This window comes from Microcaecilia unicolor, chromosome 12 (genome assembly GCF_901765095.1).
Source record: "Microcaecilia unicolor chromosome 12, aMicUni1.1, whole genome shotgun sequence".
Taxonomy (NCBI): Eukaryota; Metazoa; Chordata; class Amphibia; order Gymnophiona; family Siphonopidae; genus Microcaecilia; species Microcaecilia unicolor.
Genome location: NC_044042.1, coordinates 75002919 through 75028884, shown reverse-complemented (window position 1 = coordinate 75028884; position 25966 = coordinate 75002919). Strand labels below are relative to the sequence as shown.

General features: G+C 46.2%; 1 protein-coding gene across 1 annotated transcript in view; it reads right to left on the bottom strand.

The window, feature by feature from the left end:
* Positions 1-21673, bottom strand: part of FKBP10 (FKBP prolyl isomerase 10) — a 29000-nt gene extending 7327 nt beyond the window's left edge. Inside the window, exons 1-7 of the mRNA XM_030220619.1 lie at positions 21195-21673; positions 20183-20328; positions 11082-11271; positions 10557-10702; positions 2487-2676; positions 1584-1729; positions 12-201 (exon numbers count right to left, since the gene is read on the bottom strand). Of these exons, the coding sequence (XP_030076479.1) occupies positions 12-201; positions 1584-1729; positions 2487-2676; positions 10557-10702; positions 11082-11271; positions 20183-20328; positions 21195-21421 (1235 nt within the window). The 5' untranslated portion in view covers positions 21422-21673. The remainder of the gene's footprint in view (positions 1-11; positions 202-1583; positions 1730-2486; positions 2677-10556; positions 10703-11081; positions 11272-20182; positions 20329-21194) is intronic.
* Positions 21674-25966: the final 4293 nt, after the last annotated feature.

The following is a 25966-nucleotide window of genomic DNA, read 5'->3' as shown; positions in this document are numbered from 1 at the left end:
GCTGCACTTACGAGGAGAAGATCGGGGTCCCATCCAGCAGAGAGCAGTTGTAATGATACCTCACAAAATCTCCTGCCTTGCTGGTTCTGTTGCAATCCTGTGGTTTGTGGGTGACCTCAATCTCCACTGGGTCACTGGGGTTGTGGAAGTCAATGACGTGGACATCAAATACAAGGACAGCAGAGCCAGGAATTTTACTCCCTGGGAAGAATATAAGAGCATTAAGTTTTGGTAGCTGGGGCAAGGGAGAGTAGGCGATTTAGTGCTGAGAGCCAAGAATGCTGAATTGGTAAGATTTCTGACAAGTGACCTTGGGCATGCCTACCTCCTGGTACCTTTTGTGCCCAGCTGTAAGGATGTTATATACCATAAGTTTTTCTAAGAACAGCAGTAAATAATATATTAGATAAACATAAATATAATGTGAGGGCAATAGATGCCAGTTCTGTATGTGAACTGGGTGCATCCGTCACTTTCACAGTGGATATGAACCAATAGTGGGAGGGGCTCAAGCACCCAGCTTCCTGGTGGCTGTGGTGATGGTGTGTAGGGCTAAAACCCTACATGAGGCCTGCAATATAAACTGGTTACAGACCTGACCATTATCAGACTTAATGCAGAGGCTTGGTACTGTGCAAAGGCCTCAAGATGCATAAGGAAGCCATCCAGTCTGATAAAAAGTAAAACAGCGTGAACAATAACAACTTTTGTTATATTGTTATCAGCATAGACGTCACTAAAAGGACTTCAGGTGGTCAAATTACCAGCTAACTGGGTATAAAGACTCCTTTCTTGAAGCTGTTATCAGTTTAGCTGGCACATGCTGTTATCATTCGGTAACAGCTGGCTCCGAGCCCTGCCACCCGAGTTAATCTGTGGCATCGCTGCCTGAGACTTCCCGGCTGGGGAGTCCACCTGCTGCCTGAGTTCCTGATCCCTCATGTACTGGTGTTCCTGATCTACCACCATCGAGTGTCTGCGCCGATTCCAGATCCAGTGTTCGTGAGTGATACCATCTGTAAGGTCTGAACTGTTATCTCCTTAGTGCCTAGGTTGTTAGGTATCCTAATTTCAGGATTAGGTGAGTGTGCACTATCTTGGTTAAACCTAGACCCTTTTCCATCATTTTTGGGTTAGCATGATTCGTTGTCTCTGATTACATCTATTATTGTTTGCTGTGCCTAATAATTAGATTGGACTGTGAATTAGGATCTAGAGTGAGACATTGTTTCTAAGATTTTTCCAGAGTGCTATAAATTATGATAAGTAGTAGTAGTATTTCTTGCACTCATTTGCATTTGGTAAAAATGTAGCTTAGACCCTTCAGGACTAGCTTAGCTGTGCATTGATGACCTGGGTGCTTGTGAGCAGGAGGTGGGGAAGAGGAGAGACTGGAGCAGCAACCAGAATTTAATCTTCTATATAGGCTGATACTACTCAGGTTTCAACCCCACACCTTTCTGCCATGGGTAGGAGACACCCTGGATCCCTACATGCAAAAAAAACAAAATAACACATAAACAAACAATAGTTTTCACTAGTGTAGTACCAATATTCTTCCCAGGTGAGGGCATAGCACCTACCTGCCCCATTCTCCCCGTAGCCCAGGTGAGGGGGGATAGTAATCCTTCTCCTTTCCCCAATGCAGACACCCTGCAGACCCTGGTCCATGCCAGGGATGATGTAACCCAGGCCAATATATGTGTTGTACGTCTGGTTCCGGGAGTAACTAAGAGAAGACAACAAATATTGAAGTAAGTTATTTATTCCTCCTTCCCAGCTGCATTCGCAATCGCATACCCTCCCCCCCCCCCTTTTTTTCTACAGAATATCATTGTTGGAGACTGGGGCTCTCATTCCAGAAATGTGAAGAGGTGGCGGGGAGAGGCAAGGAGTACCACAAGTCCATCAAGCCCAGTATCCTGTTTCCCTTTCACTATAAGGTCCAGCTCTACTGAGCAAGCTCCTTCATTGTGTCCAGGAAGGGGTAATTTGCTTGGCACCCCCCCCCCCCCCCCCATCATTTTGAAATATTGGTGCCCATCCCTTTCTCACATGCCACATCCTTAGGGTTACTCTGAGCCCCATCTCCCTGGCCCCAGCCAGTCTATGGAGCTAAACCCAGGTGACCCAATAACTTTGATTTTTTGGCATCTGCCCTATTCTATGTTTGCATGTAACCCTATCTAGAATTTTGGAGTTCAGTGAACCTTATCAAATTATCTGTAGACTTAAGAGATCTAGAACCAGTTTCTGGTGCACAGTGGACGTACCCATTGCCATCTTGGGCTCTATCATCCTTGCCACCTTTAACCAAGTTAGATGTTCCTACTAAATTTACAGCTGCTGCCCTTTAAGCTCTTTTCTAAAGATAAATCTGAAAATCAGCATTCTTGTGCCCCCCATAAATCTCCTCTCTGCATTGTACAATCCACCTCCTGAGAATCAGGATGTGAGAGCAAATGCCACCGAACCACCCTGGGCACCTGGAGTCAAAGAGGATGCCATCCATCAAGGAGCCATTGTAGTGGTAACGTATAAAGTCCCCAGTCACTGCGGTGCGCCGGCATGCTGCTGGGACTTCCTGCCTGTCCACGGTGATCCCGTCATTGGGGTTGTGGATGTCCACCAGGAGAACATCGAAGACGAGCGTGGCCTGCGGTGGTACCACCGTGCCTGATGCAAAGGAAACGAATAAGAGTGGTTCATTTCACTGGATCTGAGCAGGGTGCTGTATTTTTGTTCCATGACAAAGCTTTTAATTCCAAAATATTTACTGTAGACTAGTGATTCCCAAAATCTTTTCCGTTCACAGCACCCTTTGTGTCCTAGCAATTGTTTTGCAACCCCCCCCCCCCTCGGCCACACAAGTCTCCGCACCCCAGCCACACCTATCTCTGCCCCCTGGCTACACAGGTCTCTGCCCCCCCCCCCCCCCAGCTACACAGGTCTCCATATTCTTCTCTGCACAAATATAACAGTGCTAAGGTGTCCCTATAACCAGCCTCTCCAAATGACACACTGATTACGATTTTAACATATTACTACTCTACCTATGAAAAGTTATTCCGTTATTATACTTCCTCTGTGTACATCCGTATGCTGCACAAGCCAGCATGTTTGAAAATATAAGTGAGATTAAATAAAAAATGCTACCAACAAAGAATGACAACATGGATGCAGCAGCTCATAGGTTTGCTTGCTTTGTTTTGAATGGGAAGGGAAACAGACAGACCTATTGCTTTCAACTTTTTGATTTCATCCCATCTCCTGTTTTCATCCAACCTCCTTGGCAGTCGCCTCTGCGAGTCCCGAAGGCCGTCTGCTCTGCGTCCCCAGTAGCCGCAACAACAAAAAAAAAAACCAAGAGGCTGCAGCAGACTACAGGCATGTGCTGTCAGCTCTGCTGGTCCTCTGCCTCCGCTGACGTCAACTTCCAGTTCTGGAGGCAGCGGACTGGCAGAACTGACTGCACATGCTTGAAGGCTGCTGCAACCCTGCGCTTGCTTTTTTGTTGGTGTTTTGCCGCCGCCGCTGTCTGCAGTAGCGGTTCGGGCGGTGGTGGGAGGGAGATCGGGATTTGTCGAGACACCCCAGAGAGGTTGCTGCAGTGCACAGTTTGGGAACCGCTGATGTAAGCAAACTTGGAAGAGTTCTTATACTTTCTGGACTTCAAAAAAGTAAAACTCTCACATTTGTTTTAAATACAAAGGGGCTGATACTCAGCCGGCAGGGGTGCTGAACCTGGAAATTCAATGCTGCATCATATCCAGCGATCGGCATTGAATTTCTGGGTTCACTTTTGGCCACTGGAACTTAACCAGTTAAGCCGATATTCAGCGCTAACCGGTTAAGTTCCTGGACTGCTATTTATGTGGTCCTAGTTAACTGCTAAATCCAGCACTGAATATCGGTGCTAATCGTCAATATTCAGCAGAGATAACCAGTTATCTCCCGCTGAATATTCGCAGTTGGCCAGTTAAATTCTATTTGAACGGTCAGCGGCTGTTGCAGTCTGGTTAAATAGCACTGAATATCGGGAGGAAAATGACAAGCTTGGGAAGCAAAAGATTTTATTCCATCCAATTTTTGGGAGGGTTACTCAAAGCCTCAGCCGAAATAAAAGGTCTCTAAGTGCAGCTGACAGGGGTGAAGGCTGCTACTGCACCCTCTAGAATACAGACAGAAAAGAAACCAGCGGCTGATCCAACACATTAGGTGTTATACACATCTGGACACTAATGTATGTCATAAGTGTTCTGTCTACAGATGTTTGAGGGTTTGAGCAGATGTGGAGAGGGCACAGAAAACTCCTTATGAAGGGCAGAGAAAGATTCCTTTTCCAGTCATCCACTGACTTGTATAACTATGTTTCTCATTCAGGGTCAGCCCTACCATTGAGTGACTCTTTGTAGAACCTGTCCTCACTTTTCAGCACATACTGACTTATTCAAATGAGGCCCTGCATCCCTTTGCATCTCATGTGGGCCACTCCTGTTCCTGTGTACTTCTAATAAACTCTTTCTTAGTAGACCAAGTATCCTGTGACCCTTCCAGTGCCACAGCTTGATTCTGCATTGCTATGACAATTTGTACATGTGTTTTCAGAGTAACATTATATAACCATATCTTTGTTATCCTGCCCAATCCATCTAAAAGCTGCCTTCTCAGGGGGCCCTTCACAAGCCCATAATGAGGAGCGTGGTTCAGACAGCAAGGGATACTTTTATTTTTAACTGGAGACAAAGCCCTGGCAGCCTGCTGTATGGCCAGCAAGTTACGAACCTTTGAGTGTGATATCTAACTCCGTGCTACCATGGGGGCGAGTCCCTTTACTTTTCTGTGCTTCAGTATTAATTCCCACTCTGCCATTGGCTCACCACGTGGCCGTCAGGCCAGGATGAATTCTTTGGGAGACCCTAGGATAGTGACAGTGGTTCTCAAACTAAGGATCATGACCCCAAATAGGGTCGCAAAATCCTCATATAGGGTCACGAGCCCATCTGCACAAAAGAAAGCCTGCAGCAAGCCCCTGCTTTTTCAGCACATACGATGAGATGCAGAGGTGGGAGCCAGTTGCACTCTGGTGTCTGAGTGTACCTGCCACTACAACTGAACAGCTCACAAATTACTAGATAACTGCTGCCAAATATATACCCCTTCCCCTACCACCGCTGCCAGCTTCAGCCCAGATCTGCTCTTCCCTCACCACCATCACTCCAGGCCCCCATCTCTCACCATCCGTCTCCTCCACCAGCCTAGGCCTGTTCTTAAAATGAAAATAAAATGATTTTTTTCTACCTTTGTTGTCTGGTGACTTTCTTTTTCTGATCATGCTGGCCCAGTATCTGATTCTGCTGCTATCTGTCCTCTTAACTCCGTTTCCAGGGCTTCCTTTCCATTTATTTCTTTCCTTTCCTCCTTTCTTCTTCATTTCTGGTCCTCAGCTTCTGCCTATTTTCTTCATCCATGTGCAGTTTTTCTCTTCTCTTCCTTTTCCCTCATTTCATCTCCTTCATCTCTCTTCCCTCCCCTCTATGTCCAGCAATTTCTCCTCTCTCCCTGAGCCCTGCCCTCCCAATCCATGCCCATCCATGCTCCTCTGTCCCCTGCCCCCTCCATTCATCCTTTTCCAGCAATTCCCCTCTCTCCCTGAGCCCTGCCCTCCCAATCCATGCCCATCCATGATTCTCTGTCCCCTGCCCCTCCATTCATCCTTTTCCAGCAATTCCCCTCTCTCCCTGAGCCCTGCCCTCCCAATCCATGCCCATCCATGCTCCTGTCCCCTGCCCCCTCCATTCATCCCTATCCAGCAATTCCCCTCTCTCCCTTCCATGACCCCCCCTCGCATCCATGCTCCTCTCTCTCCTCTCGCTCCCATGTCCCAGTTGGCCTGGCCTGGCCCACCCTCTTCTCCCCTCCCCCTTCACATCCATGCTCTCGTCTCTCCCCTGCCCTCCCGCTCCCATTGTTCAACTGCCCGCCCTCTTCTCTCCCCCAACATCCCTTTTCTTTTTTTTCTTTTTAAATTTACCTCCGTGGCTGTTCCGGCAGCGCAGAGTCAGTGAAGGAGGCGGCGCTCCCGACGTCTCTAGCCTTCCCTTCATTGTGTTCCGCCTTCTTCTGACGTCAAGGAAATGACGTCAGAAGAAGGCGGAACACGGAGGTAAATTTAAAAAGGAAAAAAAAAAAGAAAAGGGATGTTGGGGAGGGGGAGAAGAGGGCGGGAAGTTGAACAATGGGAGCGGGAGGGCGAGCGAGGTGAGCATGGTGCGGCGGCGCCCCCCAGAGGGAAGCGCCCCCCTGCCATGCTTATTTCGCTTACCGTGTTGGCACGGCCCTGATCACTGCTGCCAACTGGATCATCCTTTCCCTCACCTTGTGCCAATCGCTGCCACAAGTCCAAGCCTGTTCTCCTACCCCTGACCCCCTCCATCGCCAGTGATTGTTGTAGTGATTCTTCTGCTCCTTTAATTGAGCAGCAGAGACCATTTTGAAAAGAGGACTGGCAAGAGCTGGGAGCGGGGGGGGGGGGGGAGAGAGAATGAGGGGGTGAGCCTGGTGAGGGAGAAAAGTGTCAGCTTTGGTGGGAAAAGAAGGGAGAGGGAGTTTAAGAATGAAGAAATCTGGCAGAGGGGAAGATAGATGAGGTTTTTATTTTTTCCTGCAGTGTCAATAGCTCGATTTGAAGCTGTGACTTTTGAGTTAGGCAATAGCCGACTTTTAGGAGTAGCTATTCTACTTCCTAGTGATTGTGTGGGTGGAAAGTGTAAGAGTAAGTCTGGGGTGGGGAGGTGCAGTGGGAGGGGGATGGGGATAAGTTACCCTGGGAGGCTGAGAGTGAATGAGTCTCAAAGGGAGAAGAGAGGAAGAAAGCTTCCAGCTGTGGTTGAGGAGGAGTCTGGGGAGGAGGGTGAGAGGGGATGATGAGCCTGGAAAACTTGACTATGAGAAGGTAAGCCTGGGGGAAGACAAGTGAGGGCATGAGCAGGAAGGGAGGGAGGGGAAAGAAGAAGAGAGTAACAGAAAGGAGGACAAGAAAAGAGAGAAGGTGAAGAGGGTAATTTCTCATTACCTATGCAGGCGCACACACACACAGTCACCTGTCCACACACCACCCACTCAAATACACTCAACCCATCCACACTCTCACTCAGTCACCTACCCACACAATCTACTCACTCAAGCACAGACGCTTCTAGACATTCCTCCACCTACTCAAACACACTGCACTCGGGGCCCCTTTTACTAAGCCACGTAAATGTCTACGCGCGCCAAAATGAACTTACCGCCTGACTACTGTGTGGCTCTTGCGCTAATTTCATTTTTTGCGCACGTCTGCAAAACAGGTTTTATTTTCTGCTGTGCATAGCGGACATGCGCAGGTCATTACCGCTAGGTCTATGGCTAGGTCTATGGCTGGCGGTAAGGTCATACACCCAAAATGGATGTGTGGCAATTTTGATTTTGCTGCATGCCCATTTTTGGGGAAAATGTTTTTTTCAAGGCATTTTTGGTACGTGTGCTGAAAAATATTTCAGCGCGTGCCCAAAACCCACATCTACATTACCGCAAGCCACTTTTTATTGCAGCTTTGTAAAAAGACCCCTCAGTCACTAATTACTTACAGTCATATATGCACATCCCCCACCTACTGTAACACACCACACTTGTCATTCACTCCCCAATCACACCCACCCACCCACTTAAACCCACTCATTCATATACACATGCACATAGAAGACTTCCCCCCCCCCCCCCCCAAACTATACCCTTAAACACCCTCTCATCCCTACACATGGCCTCCACCCAAAAACAGGCAGGTCACATTGATAATTCTGTGGCTTGCTGCCGAAGTGTAAGATGCCGTGTCATAACCTGTGAGCCCATGTGCCTCAGGCATGGTGAGTACATGAAAAATATGTACTTCACAGAGCAGAGGTTTGATACATTATGAAATCTTTTAGAAACACAACGAAGCTGCGGTTTATTATCTTTGAGTAAAAATTTGTTTTGGTTACCAGCTTGGGGTCATGTGAATTCTTGACTGTTGAAGTAGGTCATACTGGAAAAACATTTGGATAATTTCAACCCCTTTACACGATCAGATCACACCTCGCATCTCCCACACCCCCTTACACAGTCACCTTCTGCTTATCATTCTACTTCATCATCCTTGTCCCCATCCAGAAGGCAGGAGTGATGCGACCAGTTTTTCTTATCTCTGCAATTAGAACTATGTGGGGCTGCTGTGTTAAAAAAAAACACAAAAAAACAGGACCCCCCCCATGGCAGTTCAACTGCCGAAGAGCCAACAGCTGTCATAGGAGCCAGCTCTTTGGGTGCTCAGCGCCCCCAATAGACAGCAAGCTTCTTCATTCACTGCACATACTGCAGCGGGACATGTTTATCCACTCCTACCCTAGCTGAGATAATATTTAACCATCTCCTTGACCTCATGTGCAACTTTCTTCAAATCAGTCACCTTACTTTCTAACTCTTCCTACTTTCTTACCTATCTATATGTTACATCTTTGCTTTACCCTTCACTGTGAATTGTAATGTTCTATTACATATTGTGTTGTCATTGCAAGTAGTATACCATGCCATACTTTGTATTGTTTTTGAATATTTTTACTGCTGTAATTGCCTCCTGCTCATGTCTGATCTATTCTTACACCGCCTTGAGTGAATTCCTTCAAAAAGGTGGTAAATAAATCCTAATAAATAAATAAATAGTGTCCAATGAGATTTTAATCATTAAAAACTCAACAATCACCTCAACACAATCTAACCAGCTTCCGCAAAGCTTTGAAAACGCATCTCTTTAACAAAGCTTACAAAAGTCTCCATCAATGATACAACTCTTCCCCCAATTCACCCAAACACACCTAAACACAAGCTTCCACCCAACTACCACCTCTCTTACCTCTGCTTTTGATCAATTGTATTTAAATTAGGCACTGTCTTTATCATAACCTACTCTGTAAGCCACATTGAGCCTGCAAAAAGGTGGGATAATGTGGGGTACAAATGCAATAAATAATAATAATAATAACAGCACCCCTTCCAAAACCATCCTGTAAAAATGCCAAATTGAATATCACACTTTGAAACATTAAGCTTTGTTTTGTGTACATGTCCATCCATCCAGTTTCCAGAGGTTATTAACTCAGCTACTTGAGAGCTCTGCTCTGCTCCCTCCCTGGCCATAAGTATCTTGCCAATGGCTGCACGGGATTGAAAAACTGCTACAAAAGTAAAAAATAAAAACATTTAAAAAAAAATCGGGGAAAAAAGTCAAGTGCTCGTCAGTGCAATAATAAAAACGTCTATTTTGGCCATCACTTCCTCCCCCCCCCGAAGACGCCATGCTGCTCACCCCCTCCGATGCGCCTCGATCCAGAGGACAGTGCAGTTGAGGACGCCCATCCAAAAAAAAATGCCCATTTTGGCCACCTCCCCCCCCCTGCAATAATAAAAATGTCTTTTTTGGCAGTGCTTCACTCAGCTGAGAGACCTGGAAGTCCCTGAGCCAATCACAGCGCGTTAGCTCGGCTAAACGCGCTGTGATTGGCTCAGGGACTTCCAGGTTTCTCAGCTGGGTGAAGCACTGCCAAAAAAGACATTTTTATTATTATGGGGGGGAATGACAGCCAAAATGGACGTTTTTTTTGGATGGGCATCCTATACTGCACTGTCCTCTGGATCGAGCCGCATCGGAGGGGGTGAGCAGCGCAGCGTCTTCGGGCGGCACAGGGAGGCGTATTTGGCATGTGCAGAGCAGCTAGCATAACGCTTGGCTGCTCTGCGCTTGCTCGACCGGCCGATTGGCCGACTGTTTAACGATGGAATAGAGAATGCAAGTGAGCTACAACGAGCAGCTCATTTGCATTCTCTTTCCTTAATGCATGCCTGTTCCTTACCGATTCGCTAAGGGAATCGGTAAGGGAAGGGCTCTAACGATTGTTTAGTGCATCTGGCCCAAAGTCTTTTGCAGGTGGGTGTGCATCTGGACTGCTTCTGCCCTTCTTTCTTCCATGGGGCTTTTTTTTGAGGGGGTACTGAGTACCGGCACCTTTTCCATTGTCTGCTAAAATTGACCCATGGTCCCTAAGTTTTAATGAAAGAGCTCAGGCCATACACACCAACTCTGCATCATCATAGATTCTGTGACTGGTTGCAGGGGGCCTGGCTATTGTAGGGTGGGTCCCTCAGTGATCATCCCACCCCTGAACGGTGGCCTGTCATTTGAGTACCAGCACTTTTTTCACTAGAAAAAACACACTGTTCTTACAGCACACCTGTGCATACCAATTGGGAACCTCTGAATTAGCACATCTGTCAGGGCCCTCCTGAACTAGGCCCATGCCTTAATCCTGCCATGGTGACCTTGGGGCAAGTCACTTTAGCTCCCCAGTGCCTCAGTTCTAATCTGGGTTTTGTCACAACTCTCTGTATGGCCCAGGGGTCAGTCTCTCTCGCTTTGCCTCGCTGTGACCCTGAGGAAGCTTGGGGTGTTGCCACTCAGGCAGTGCAGGGGTTCTGGATCTTACCATAGCCTTTCTCCCCGTAAGCCAAGAAGGGAGGGATAATGATTTTTCTTTGCTCTCTGGCACACATGCCCAGCAGCCCCTCATCCATGCCCTTAATCAGCCAGCCTGCGCCCACATAGGTGTCGTAAGTGCTGCTGCGGCTATAGCTGCAACAGATTTTTTTTTTTTTAAAGAAAAGATAAAACACACAGCATCAGCCACCACACAGCCAGAAAACTGCACTAGAACAGCTCTTTGGATAGAAAAAAGGAGGGGGAAAAATATTTTAACAAGGTAAACAGCACAAGAATTCTTGCATTTACTGAAATTCTGCACAAAACAGCATCTTGACATGGTTAAATACTGTATTAGACCAAGTCCTCCAACTGCCCCCCCCCCAAAAAAAAAAATGCCCAACACCTGAGGACTGTGCGTTACCTACATCAGCATGGAGCATCTCACCTGTGAGCAGGAGTGTAAAAATCAGCCTCACTAACAAAAGAGGGCATAGGACCCCCCCCCCCCCTTTACTACACCACCTCATACCTGGAATCAAAAGCTGTTCCATCCAGCAGGGTCCCATTGTAGTGGTATCGGACAAAGTCCGTGTTCTGGACAGTCCGGTTGCAGCTCTGGGGCTTGTCTACAGTCATGGTCTGGACTTTGTCATCCTTGTTCCAGATATCCAGAAGGACCACATCAAAGTACAAGGTGGCATCAGCGGGGATGAGTCCAGCTGCAGAAGACAAGTGGAAGAGTCAAAGGAGTTGCAAATCAAGCACACCTTACATCAAAACCAACATTAAAAAAAAAAAAAAATGACTTCTATGGCATGCAATGATGGATTCTCATTTAAGGACGTTAGTGCTGTTCAGCTGCTAGCCTGTCGTTGATGCTGTGCGATTGTCTCCCCTGATCCAGCCCTGGGTCTGCCTCACTGCAAGCCTGGATACAGTCCTGCATTTATTTTTAGGGGGATCATAACTCCATCTGTGCACGGTAGGGGGGATAAACCAGTCCTCATTTGGACGAGGTTGAAGCGGCAGGGACCTCTCCTCAAGAGAGCTTTCACCTGCTTCCTGAAGTAGAGATAGTCTTGTGTTAAGCAGAACCTTTCAGGCAATGCATTCCAGAGTGTGGGGGCTACTCCGGAGAAGGCTTGCTTGCAGGTTTCACATCGTGTATTGTCTTTTGGAGAGGGTGTAGTTAGTGAAAGTCCTTGGGAGGACCTTAGTGTCCTTGGCGGTGTGTGGAGGATCATCCTATTCTTTAGATACTCAGGGCCATTTCCTTTCAAGGCCTTGAAGATCAGACATAGAGTTTTAAATTTAGCTCTGTATTGTACTGGTAGCCAATGAAGTTTTTGCAAAAATGGTGTGATGTGGTCACGTCGCTTGCAACCTTCTATGAGTCTTGCTGCTGTATTCTGAATCAACTGGAGCTGGTGCAGGCCCTTTGTAGTCAGACCATTGTATAGTGCATTGCAGTAATCCAGTCTTGATGCTATCATTGCATGCACAACTGAGATAAGATTTACCTTCTCGATGTAAGGAGAGAGGCAGCATAGCTGTCGCAAATAGTAGAAGCAGCTCTTGAAGCATAGGCGCCCGGTATAAGAGGCTTGGGGAGGCTAAGCCTCCCCAGCCGCAAGCCCCAAGCGTCTCTCTCTCTCATCCCCCCTGCCCCCCCCCCCCGATGCACCGTTTATCCCTTGCACTCCCTCCCTCCCTGCAGTGCAGTCCCTATAATTAGCGTCTCTAGCCCTCTCACTCCCTCCAATGTGCTTTAGATCGCCCATCGCTGCCGGTAGCGGCATGCCAACCTTATTACAGCTTGCTTCAGGGCTTCTCGGCCTGACAGCATGACATACCCCGCCTCCTCTGACCAGCCTTCCTGCTTCTGTGAGGGCTGGATGCTTCATAAGGAAGGCTGGTCAGAGGAGGCAGGGTATATCATGCCGTCAGGCCGAGAAGCCCCGAAGCAAGCTGTAATAAGGTTGGCGTGCCGCTACCGGCAGCGATGGGCGATCTAAAGCACATTGAAGGGAGTGAGAGGGATAGAGACACTAATTATAGGGACTGCACTGCAGGGAGGGAGTGCAAGGGATAAACGGTACATGGGGGGGGGGGGAATAAGAGAGAGCCTGTCAGTAAAGGGGGGTGGGCTCGTTTAAAGGCAGGGCTACAGAAATTATAGGTACTTACCTTTTTTTTGTGGGGGTGAGCAGGTTAATAAGGGGGAAAAGGGAGGGGAGGATGGGGTGGAAGGGACATGAGTTGGGGCAATTGGGTTGTTAAGACACAAAGAGATATGATTGTTTAAAGTAATATGGAGGGGTTGTTGGGATGAGTACAGGTTATGGGTATTGTTCTTATTAATATTGGGTTCTGTGGGCCTGATCTGGAATGTTTTAAGTGAGGACTCCATAGAGAGCCGCTGTGGGTAACTTGTGTTGATGGGTTCATTGATGTTCTTGTTTTATAGTATGAAAAAAAATTGTTTTCAATAAAAATTAAAGTAAAAAAAAAAAAGGATAGAGGGAAGGAAAGACAAAGGAAAGATGCACACGGATGGAGTGGAAGGGAGAGAGGAGAAATGCTGGACGTGGATGGAGGGCTGTGGAGTGAGGAGAAATGCTGGACGTGGATGGAGGGAAAATTGCTCAATTTAAGGGCTGGATTGGAACACTTTGAGGGCAGATGTTGAAAATGGAGAAAGGATAGGGACAGGGCTACAGATGGTAGACAGGATGCATAAGGACACAGAAGGATGGTGGACATGGTGAGAGAACAAATATCAAATGGAAAGACGACACTGCATAAAACAGAAGACACTGGGACCAAAGCTAATAGAAAAACTAAATGCTCAGACAGCAAAGGTAGAAAACATTTTTTTAATTCAGAATTTATTAATTGGAATATGTCAGCTTTTGGAAATGTGCATCTGTGATATTTTGCATGCAAGTTTCAATTTTTCTAGTGTTGCTGCATGCTGAGTCCGGCTTCTTGAGGTAACTTTCCAGTTCAGTATTTTGCCTTCATATCTGTTGTGTCATGTGTTTTTCATGTGTGATCAAGATGCAGTATTCTGCTAGCGTGTAGTATTTGCAGCCCTTTTTGTTTTGTTTCACTATGGTTGTCTACTGGTGTTTTAGAGCCAGGTGTAATTATAGTTCTGCCTTTCAACGCATATGGTTGTAGCTCATCCTGTCCTTGGAATTGGTGCTGTTATGGTTTGGTAAGGTTATGAGTGTGTTTTTGCACAAGTTTGTGTATAGTGTTTTGCAGTGGAGAGATTGTGTGTTGGCCTTACTGAGGTGGCACCAAAACATCAGAAAGGGTGTAGAGCCTAAATCATGACACACTACCTCTTGAAGGATCTATATATGGTCGTTAATAAAAGGAGCTCATTGTGAACACTATCAACCCTAAAAGGGTGTTTTGTGGCTCTACATGAGAATTGTGGTATTATGATCCCTTGTTTCATATTGTTGACGGTCTGCATTTTCCATATGGGTGGTATATTGGTGTATTAGGGTCTGCCTAGTGTTATGGTACAGTAAGGTTCTGAGTGTGTTTTTGCACAAAGTTGTGCATAGTGTTTTGCAGTTGAGCGATTGTGGTTAGTATATGCTTTGAGCAACCACTTTATTCTTTGACATATGATACATATCTAATATCTAAATTTAATAAAAGGTATTAATTGTGATTATTTTATTTTTACTTATTTTTTTTCTGTGTGTTGTCAGACAATTATGGATGTAAACCCCGCCCCTGCCACCCCCTAACCCCACCCAAACAGTTGGGCCACCAACCGCCTATGTCTTGAAGGTTGCTTTGATTTGGGGAATCAGAGTAAGTGTTGAATCTAGCTGTATTCCAAGGTTCCTGACTTGTGATTTGAGGGGGGAGTTCATACTTCCCAAAAGGGATGTGATTCTTTATAACTTTATATGTATACCAGAGTTTGATTTCCTTGCCTTTCTAAGGGCAGAGACCGTAGAAGTCTGCCCAGCGCTGTTCTTGTACTAAAAGTTCTGAAGCTAATGTCGAAGCCCCTTAAAATTTACACTCAAGCCCATCCATATCTATTCAGTCACGATCAGGGCACAGACCGTAGAAGTCTGCCCAGCACTGGTTTTACTTCCCAGTTACTGGTGTTGCCACCCAATCTCCACTAAGATTCCGTAGATCCATTCCTTCTCAAAGGATTCCTTTGTGTTTATCCCACGCAAGTTTGAATTCCATTACCGTTTTCATCTCCACCACCTCCCGCGGGAGGGCATTCCAAGAATCCACCACTCTCTCCGTGAAAAAATACTTTCTGACATTAGTCCCAAGTCTGCCCCTCCTCCCCCTTCAACCTCAATTCATGTCCTCTAGTTCTACCACCTTCCTGTCTCTGGAAAAGGTTTATTTTTCTTTTATCCGTTTATAATATTTATAACCCACTATTTCCCAGGATCAAAACAAAAACCATGAATAAAATGATAAAACCAGTACTCAACAGACAATATAGTTTAAAAATGTCACAGAACCAATCTTTCTCCTTCTCAACACTTAAACAGTACAGTAAGTTGCAGCAAATGCGTGAAGGAACAAGAATCTTTAAGCTGCTGGTGAATGAAGAGGTAATTCAGCTGCATATTTTTGTTAGCAGTGGGGTGTGCATTTGTTAGACGTTTCTGGTATGTAATGTTTTCATGTTTTTATTGTGATTGGAATATAAATGTGAAAAATAAATAAAATATTGCATCAGTCACCAAATCATAATTCAGCAAGTAAGGAAGGAATTCCATCAATGCAGGGCTGTGACTGAGAACAAACAAGATCGGGGATCATTGAAAAGAACTTCCCAAAATATTGGTATATTTGACTTCTCTGACTGCAAGGCCCGAGGTGGACAGTATAGCCTTAGACATGTGGTTACTGCTACTGAAGAATCATTGCAAAGTGCTTTGTGCACTCTGGTGAATATTTTACATTTAATTTGCCAGCTTATGGGCAGCCAAGTCAATTCATACAAATAAACGTGCAAATCGATTCACCTACGGCATTTCTCTTCTGTTTGTACGTTAAAACAAAAGTAATAGATCAGGGGTGTGGAGAGGGGCTATTTGACCCTGTTCTGTACAGTGAGTTTCCTGCAGGGCTTTCCTGCAAATCTCAAGCCCCGATGCTCAAAAGTAAACGCAATTTGCGCTGTACTAGCACTCATTTACCTACGCAGAATGTTCAGCGGGGTCTAGCGTGTGAAACAACAAGAATGCCCAGCACTAATGCAGATACCATGCCAATGTAGTCAAGCTCACGTTAATGAGGCCATTTTGTATTCCCCCTCCCCCCCCAATGCTCAGAAAAAAGAACCTGGAGCAGGAAGACAGGATTTCTTATGACGCTCATGATTCTTTCTGCAAAATCTGTCAGTTTTGATTGCTTTTGGAAGCAGAAGGAAGCCCGTGCAAGCCCTTAAACACTGGTCATGAGAAACAGCAGACCGAAGCAAAAGCATATGTTGGGGTCTGTTTCCTGCATCTAAATTTAAAGCGTCTATGCTAAAAAAAAAAATTAAAACTGCCCAGTGAAAGCACACATTGGCGTTTGTTTCCTGCATCTAAATATAAGCATCCAAGCTAAACAAAAAAAAATTTTAATGCTTATATTTAGGCTGCAGAAAACAGACGCCAATGTGTACTTCACGTTCGGGCTTTATCAGGCACATGACCACAGGAACCGAGCGTCCCACGGAATTCTTCTGCGCATGCACCAAGCACAATCCTCCCACCCAACTCCCTAATGCTCAATGCTACGAGCGTGCAACTCATTAGCGTTGAGCATTAGGGCGTTGTTCTGGCACTATTTTTACAGCGCTATTCAGAATAGCGCCAGAGTTTTGAGCATTGGAGCCTCAAGTCTTTTGCAGAACAGGGCTCCAGGCCGGGAGCTATTGTGCAGTAACACGGGGAGCTGAACTACCCTCTCCTTCTGCCCCAGAAAAACAAACTCTCCTCCCTACCCCCCTTCCCCAACAGTAACCTATTATTTTGTACTGTTATTTGTAACTGACTGTTTATAAATGAGAACAGGACCTAACTAAATGTTAGTACAAAGGCTGCAGCTTCGTCTATTGAAAAACAAAAATGACCAAGGATTCCACACCCGAGCTGTATAAATTTAAACATATCAGTTGAGTAACAGCCCAGTGAAAATTAACCCTACTACTACTACTATTTAGCATTTCTATAGCGCTACAAGGCATACGCAGCGCTGCACAAACATAGAAGAAAGACAGTCCCTGCTCAAAGAGCTTACAATCTAATAGACAAAAAATAAATAAAGTAAGCAAATCAAATCAATTAATGTGAACGGGAAGGAAGAGAGGAGGGTAGGTGGAGGCGAGTGGTTACGAGTCAAAAGCAATGTTAAAGAGGTGGGCTTTCAGTCTAGATTTAAAGGTGGCCAAGGATGGGGCATGACGTAGGGGCTCAGGAAGTTTATTCCAGGCGTAGGGTGCAGCGAGACAGAAGGCGCGAAGTCTGGAGTTGGCAGTAGTGGAGAAGGGAACAGATAAGAAGGATTTATCCATGGAGCGGAGTGCACAGGAAGGGGTGTAGGGAAGGATGAGTGTGGAGAGATACTGGGGAGCAGCAGAGTGAATACATTTATAGGTTAGTAGAAGAAGTTTGAACAGGATGCGAAAACGGATAGGGAGCCAGTGAAGGGTCTTGAGGAGAGGGGTAGTATGAGTAAAGCGACCCTGGCAGAAGATGAGATGGGCAGCAGAGTTTTGAACCGACTGGAGAGGGGAGAGGTGACTAAGTGGGAGGCCAGCAAGAAGCAGATTGCAGTAGTCTAAACGAGAGGTGACAAGGGTGTGGATGAGGGTTTTGGTAGAGTGCTGGGAAAGAAAGGGGCGGATTTTACGGATGTTGTAAAGAAAGAAACGACAGGTCTTGGCGGTCTGCTGGATATGAGCAGAGAAGGAGAGAGAAGAGTCAAAGATGACCCCAAGGTTTCGAGCTGAGGAGACAGGGAGAATGAGAGAGCCATCAACAGAAATAGAAAACGGGGGGAGCGGGGAGGTGGGTTTGGGGGGAAAATGAGAAGCTCGGCTTTGGTCATATTTAATTTCAGGTGGCGTTGAGACATCCAGGCAGCAATGTCAGACAAGCACGCTGAAACTTTGGTTTGGATGCAAGGTGAGATATCAGGGGTAGAAAGGTAGATTTGGGAGTCATCAGCATAGAGATGGTAGGAAAAGCCATGGGATGAGATTAATGAACCAAGGGAAGAAGTGTAGATAGAAAAGAGGAGGGGACCAAGAACAGAACCCTGAGGTACGCCGACAGGCAGAGGGATAGAAGTAGAAGAGGATCCACCAGAGTGGATAAATAGCTAGGTAGCTAGCATTCAAACTAGAGAGTTGCATGGGTCAGAAATTTCACCCATCCCCACTGGAATCTCCTCCATCCCCGCCCATCCCTGTGCTAAAATAACCCAACGTAACAGTTGCCCATGTTGATAACTTCCCCTCTCAGTGTTTATGGGGAGTTCAATGCTATCAACCATATCCATTATTTTTTTCAGTGCTATTATATTAAATTGCCACGGCACAAAGAAAGGATAGTTAGGCTGGCTTGGCACTACACTACCGTGGAAACCCCACAGGAGTCCCGTGTATATGGAGGGGATTCCCACTAACCCTGTGCAGCTAATTCTAACCAGAACTCCCTCACAACCCCACCAAGCTAGGGCTTAGGGAGCAAGCATAGACCTTCTTGCACAACCACCAAGTAAATGGCCCCAACCATGTAACTTAATTTTACAGCTTAGTAACATTAAGATTCTCAAATCATCACCCTCTCCCACCCATTACAAAATATTAGCTCAGATGTACCACCGGCTGCAACAGAAGGAAGGCCGAAGGATCTAAATGCAACAATTAGACAATAAGAATGAAGGGTGAGTGGGAGGAAAAGCTGCCTCCAAGGAGCAGGAACCAGACCTGATCCTCAGAGGGGATACTTAAATCTCACCCTCCTCTTCCCAGCACATTAGCCCACCAACCCCAAGCTGCATTTTCATGCCTTAGGCTGTTTAAACTCAAACAGCCTCTTAATTTAAATTTTAAACTGCACCTTTCCTTAAACCACCACCCTATTATTAGCGGGGCTCTCGGAACAAGCCCTTGCCACGTTCATGAGCATGTTTGGAACATGGTTTAGAGAGCAGGGCCAGCGTTAGAGGTGGCAACCATGGCAATTGCCCTGGGCCCGCTTACCATAGGGAATCCCAAACCTGCATGGAGGTGGGTTTTGGGGCCCTCTTCCCTGTATGTCTTGATTGGGACAAATATACTGAGGGGTTTCACGGGGTGGGCCCAGGAAATCAACCTTCACCTCAGTCATCAGGCCTCAGAGACTAGGGAGCCTGGGTTTGAGGTGCAGGTTGCAATTCCTTGTTCTCCCAGCCATAAGGTGTTCTGCAGCCCCCCCTCCCCTCAGTTGCCCCATGTTTTTGCCCAGATTCCAGATTCACCCAGCAGAGTTGATCCAGTCCTGGCTTTACCCCATGGTAGGCAGGGAGAGACTCAGTCTTGCTTTTCTTAGGAAATGCAACAGGGAAATTGGAACTACAAGTCCCTGAATGCAGTAGTATAAACTCAGGACTGGATCAGCTTTGTTGGCTGACTCTGGAGCCTGTTGGCAATCTTGGCCTGGACTGCAAAATGAGAGACACGAGTACCTTAGGCCTGATTTTTTGCTGTGGTTAGGGGAGAGGGGAAGGAGGGTTGGCTTTAGGTGGTCAGGGGTGCAGCCCATGCATTGGTGAGGTGATCCCTTGGTATTCCGCTGAGAGCACTGGATGGATTAATACTAGCGAGGGCAACCAACCAGCTCCATGTCATAAGGGACAAGCTGAGCCAGGCCTGCTTTTACTCCTGCTGCATGCAAGGAAGCCTAAGTTTGTATTTCTTCTTCAACAGGAATCAGAACGACTTCCTCTTATACAAACAGGACTGGTTCAGTTTGTCCCTTATGACGTGGGGCCACCTGGTCATCCTAAGAGTACTGTATATTTTATTTATTTATTTATTTTTGTTACATTTGTACCCCGCACTTTCCCACTCATGGCAGGCTCAATGCGGCTTACATGGGGCAATGGAGGGTTAAGTGACACCAATGTGGCCGCGCAGGCTTCTACATGGAATGTTGCTAGTGGAATAGCAACATTCCATGTAGAATCTCCAATAGTATCTATTTTATTTTTGTTACATTTGTACCCCGCGCTTTCCCACTCATGGCAGGCTCAATGCGGCTTACATGGGGCAATGGAGGGTTAAGTGACTTGCCCAGAGTCACAAGGAGCTGCCTGTGCCTGAAGTGGGAATCGAACTCAGTTCCTCAGGACCAAAGTCCACCACCCTAACCACTAGGCCACTCCTCCACTTCCTGTCAAGTATGTGAAGGGACAGCCTGCATCCTAGGATGTCTCTTCATTTTGGGGAAGGGGGGGGGAGAGGGACCATACCTGGGAAGAAGAGCTTCACTGCTTCCCAAACCCTAAATAAAGTTCCGTGCAAGAATGATTGTGAATGAATGCTGCCTCTTTCCCCCCCCCCCCCCCCCCCCCCCCCCCAGCATTTACCAACTCCAATGCTGCCGTAGCCCAGGTGTGGGGGCACGATGAGGTGGCGCCTCTCATTCACGCACATGCCCTGGAGACCCCGGTCCATGCCAGTGATAAGCCGGCCAACTCCGACCACGCCAGCCACCGCTATTCCACGGTCATAACTAAACACAGTGACAAAAAAATAGAGAGAGAGATTATCAGCTTGTAGATAAAAACTTCCAGGGCCCCCTTCTCCCTCCAACACACAAATCATACACAAGATAAGAAGGGCAGTTAAAGAATTTTACTATTCCTAAAACAAATACTAGACATAGGAAGTGCTAAGAGCTTATACAAAAAAAACAAACCTTCAGGAAACATTATTCCAATCAAGACAGGGTCCGGTGCAGGATTTTAAAAAAAGGATGAGTTTTAGGCAGGATATAACTTGCCCCATACCTTCGGTAATCAGAGTCCCCCCCCCCCCCCCCCCCCCCCAGGCTTCCAGGAATTGCAAAGCTTTCTTTTTACAAGTGGTTTTACAGGCTTTGTATTCCATGCTGCCCCTAAGGAAATAAAACAGCCTATGTAATAAATCAATAGAAGTTATTACACGACAGAAAAATCTAATGGGAACAGCCAGATTTTTTTATTTTTGGGGTGGGGGGTGGGGAGGGAAAGGGAGAGCATGATATCAGCAAAATCGTAACAATTCAACGTGTCAGAAACGGGGGGGGGGGGGGGGGGGGCGCTTCCCCGGAGTATCGCACCACTATGCTAAGGTGACACGTTTACCAGCGCTGATCCAGCTAGAAGACGCACATCTGGCTCTTCAGTACCGCGCGTAACCAGAGGTTAGGACTGAGCCTAAAGCTGGAGGATGCAGCGGCCAGTTAGCGGCCGATCACTTCAGTGTCCAAAAGCAGAAAGATGCGCACATGTAGTAGGAAATATGCCCAAATCCTTGACCCTTCTGGGGGCAATCGCTACCTAGAAGCAATTAATGCGCACAGTTAAGATCAGCAACTAAAGCGCGCGGATTTTATACCTGGAATCAAACTTAACGCCATCCTTCAGGGTCCCGTTGTAGTGATAGCGGACAAAGTCGCCCATCTGCACCTCCCGAGGGCAGATTTTCGGGACGGAGTACCGGTCAATGACCACATCTTCCAAAGGGCTGGGGTTGCAGAGCCCGTGTAGGACTAAGAGAGGCAAAACGAGCAGCTCATACCTTGCAGCCATGATCTTACAGAAGCTGCCTTCTGACTCCCTCATTCATTCCCACCCCCGGGCATCTGGCCAGGAATTTTGTAAACGTGGACTAGTTGGGGGCTTCGGGCTGCTGACGAGGCCACGCTTAGCTGTCCATGATTTTTTGAGGGGCGAGATGCAGATAACTCGAAGTGTTACGCTCTACAGTCTCGCCCATCTCAGGATGAGAAGATCTGACCTGAATTCCAGCTCTGATTTATTGGGTTTTCGCAATTAAGTCTAAAGCCTAAAATAAAGGATTAGTTTAAGCAAGCAAATGCATCACAAACTTTGTAGGAAGAGAGGTCCTATCCCAAGGAAACTCAGGATACACACCCCTGGGTCCTAGTGCCTGACAAGGGCTCAGGAATTTAACTTAATAGCTCAAAAGCAAATAGATAAACTGATAGGGACAGGGACTCCCATTAGTATGGATAATTTCTTATACATCTGTAGGCCGATCTCTCCACAATAATAATAGTAATAATAATAATTAAAATTACCCAAATTGACTACAAGCAATGTTAGGACAGGGTAGCCACAATATGTATATAACCACCATGTAGAAAAAGTAATAGAAAAAAAAAGTCAAGATTTTATGGAATATTTGTATTCAAATGGACCAACATTTGGAACATAGCACACCCAGTATCACCATAATCAAAAATTACACTATGATTTTCATCCACACTGCAGTACCAGGAGACACAAGAATTAAAGGCAAAAAACTGGAAAAATTACTGAAGTATGGAGACCTGAGAGGAGAAATGGCAGGACTGTGGAACAAACCATGTCAGGTTATCCCTAATGTTGTAGCCTTTGGCATGTTAGGTTGAGGCTGGACAAATGTTACAAACCTTAACATTTCAGATTTGACAACAGTGGACTTAAAAAAAAAAACACGTTTTACTGGGTTTAAACATTTTACAATGATACCTGGATAATTCCTAAGCTTCTGGATGACGCTTATATTTCCAAGTGATACCAGATACATCTTTGTGTTATATGCCATGTATAATCATTTTAATAATAATAATAATGTTTATTATCAATAACACTCAAAGGGGTCCTTTTACTAAGGTGTAGTAATGGATTGAGCGAGTGTGTTAATGATTAGCATGTGCTAAATGATGACACCCATTATAATTTCTATGGGCATCTTATCATTTAGCGCATGCTAATCATTAGTGTATGCTAATTCTGTTAGTATGCCTTAGTGTTCAATTCTGGTCACCGCATCTCAAAAAAGATATAGTGGAATTAGAAAAGGTGCAGAGAAGGGAGATGAAAATGATAAAGGGGATGGGACGACTTACCTAAGAGGAAAGGCTAAAGCGGCTAGGGCTCTTCAGCTTGGAGAAAAGGCAGCTGAGGGGAGATATGATAGAGATCTATAAAATAATGAGTGGAGTTGGACGGGTAGATGTGATCGTCTGTTCACGCTTTCCAAAAATACTAGGACTAGGAGGCATGCGATGAAGCTACAATGTAGTAAATTTAAAATGAATTGGAGAAAATTTTTCTTCACTCAATGTGTAATTAAACTCTGGAATGCATTGCCAGAGAATGTGGTAAAGGCGGTTAGCTTAGCGGAGTTTAAAAAAGATTTGGACGGCTTCCTAAAGGAAAAGTCCATAGACTGTTATTAAATGGACTAGGGGAAAATTCACTATTTCTGGGATAAGCAGTATAAAATGTTTTGTACTTTTTTGGGATCTTGCCAGGTGTTTGTGATCTGGATTGGCTACTGTTGGAAACAGGATGATGGACGATGGGCCTTTGGATGATGGGCCTTTACATAAAAGACCCTAAAGTGAGTTACAACAATCATAGTACACATTAAAAAAAACTTCACTTGGCTAAACATTGCAGATCCATATCTATCTATCTATCTATCTATCTATCTATCTATCTATCTATCTATCTATCTATCTATCTAGGGTAGTGTGGAACGAATAGGAGTGAATCGATTTTTTACTCTTTCAAAAAGTACATAGACCAGGGGACACTCAATGAAACTGCATGCAAATACTTTTGAAACAAATAGAAGGAAATATGTTCTCACTCAACCAATAGTTAAGCTCTGGAACTTGTTGCCAGAGGGTGTGGAAACAGTGGTTAGTGTATCTGGGTTTCAAAAAAGGTTTGGGCAAGTTCCTGGAGGAAAAGTCCTTAGTCTGCTTGTCCCTGGGATCAGTAACATGAATCTTGCTACTATTTGGCTTTCTGCCAGGCTCTTGTGACCTGGATTGGCCACTGTTTGAAACAGGGTACTGGACTAGATGGACCATTGGTCTGACCCAGTATGGGTATTTTATGTAAATGTTTTGGCTTGGAATTCCAAGATTGGCACCCTCCCCCCCTTAACTTCACTTACATTATTGTTACTGTATAATAGAAAGGAAGCCATTTGTCTGAAGCTCTGAAGGAATGGCCAGGCAGGTAAGCATCCTCTACCAGTGGCGTAGCTGGGGGGCTGCCACCCGGGGTGGGGCGGTTCGCCGTTGCAGCCCCCCTGAGTGCAGCACGATGACATCCCTCCCTCAGCGCATCAACACCCCCCTTGCGGAAATAGGAAGTTGCATCAGTGGAGGGCAGGACAGATAGAGCGAGGGAAGGCCTGACGGTCCACATTTCTTTTACGTGCAGGGCAGGCGCGAGGTGCTGTGCCTTGCCTCGGATTCCGATATTCTTTTTAAAGGTAGGGTGCAGGAGCTGGTTTGGGGGGGTGTTGATGCACCGAGGGGGCGGGAGCTGGCAGGGAGCACCCCCTCTGAGCTGACACCCGGGGCAGACCGCCCCTTCTGCCCCCCCTTGCTACGCCATTGGCTACACTGATCATGATTATGAAGCCATTTAAATGTTGAGTCTACCCTTCTGAAAATCTCTCTACCTTATGCCAAGTGGTAAGGTTGCCCAGCCCCAGCCCCATTAGTTCACTTTAAAGGTAATAAATAGAAATAGAAAATAAGGTGATTATACCTTTCCTTTTGGACTAGCCTAGTACATTTTTTGACTAGCTTTGGGAGAGCTCGAACCGTCTTCTTCAGGTCAGGACAATATGAGCAAAAGATGACAAAATCAGAATATGTAAGTAAAACCTAATAGCATGTCAATGACAGTCTGAAAATGAAAGGTGGGGGGGGGGGGGGGGGGGGGGGGGGGGGGAGGAAGGGATGAAATAAAGGCCCTCTAAAACCAATGAGAGTCTCTACCCTCCCTGGACAGAGTGGATCAGCTTGCTCAATATTGAGGGTGCTCAGAACCCACTGGCACCCACACAGCTGGCTGTTTTGACCCCATGTCCGAAGAGAAGGGAGCATCTATTCTGCACTTGCAATCTGTGAATGAATTTCTGAGCTAGCCAAATGTACCTAGAAAGTCTGCATCCATACTGCTAAGCCTCTGATGGAAACAAAAATGTCACTATCGTTTCTGTGGCATGACCTTCTCCCCCTGCGTAAATTAGTACTCCATAAATACAGAAATAATATTAAATCCACATCTTCCACTACTACTACTATTACTTAGCTACTAGACGTACGCAGCGCTGTACACTGGACATGAAGAGACAGTCCCTGCCCTACAGAGCTTACAATCTAATAAGGATGAGTCCTTGCTGTAGGATCGTATGATGCCCAATGCTGGTGGCCCCTATCAATGCTCGATGTCAAGGCAGGTGGAAATCTCCTCAATGCCAATGTGTCCACAGGGTCTGATGCAGCTCCTGGAGTCACGGGGACCAATGCCAAAAGTCGATGGACTGGTCTTGTTGGTGCCAAAAGTACTTTTGCACTGCGGCTCTCAACTTCTAATACTTCATTATGAAAGCTGTGAATACAGTTTGCACAATGAAGGATCATGGTCGGGTCCTAGACATGAAAGACATCAAGAATGAGTGTCTGTGAGGAGCACTTGCCTCACCTGGATCTCCTGAAACCATTGGGAGTTTTTTTTCCACCAAATGTATTAGTAAAAAACAAACAACCCCCCCCCCCCCCCCACACACACACACACACTTTCTCTCACTTTGCAGAGGAAGGGAAGATTGGACACTGGGAGCAAAGGATTCCCTTGGGGTCCAAAGCAAGTCCCTATATACCCAGGCCCTGTCTCTATTACAGCGGGATGCAGTACAACCTTTAGCTTTCGCTGCATTTCAGTTCTTCTGGAGCTGGTGTTTGAAAGAAATTTTTTTTTTTTTTTTTGGGGGGGGGGGGGGTTAATGGAAGGGAGAGACAATGACAGGCTGGGTAATGCACTTGGCTGGCAATCAGTCAAGCAAATGTTTTGGGCTAGACCAGCGGTTCCCAAACCTGGTCCTGGAGGCACCCCAGCCAGTCAGGTTTTCAGGATATCCACAATGAATATTCATGAGAGAGATTTGCATATCAAGGAGGCAGTGCATATCCACAATGAATATTCATGAGAGAGATTTGCATATCAAGGAGGCAGTGCTTGCAAATCTCTCTCATGAATATTCATAGTGGGTATCTTGAAAACCTAAGTGGCTGGGGTGCCTCCAGGACCAGGGTTGGGAACCACTGGGCTAGACGATTCTGTCCTATT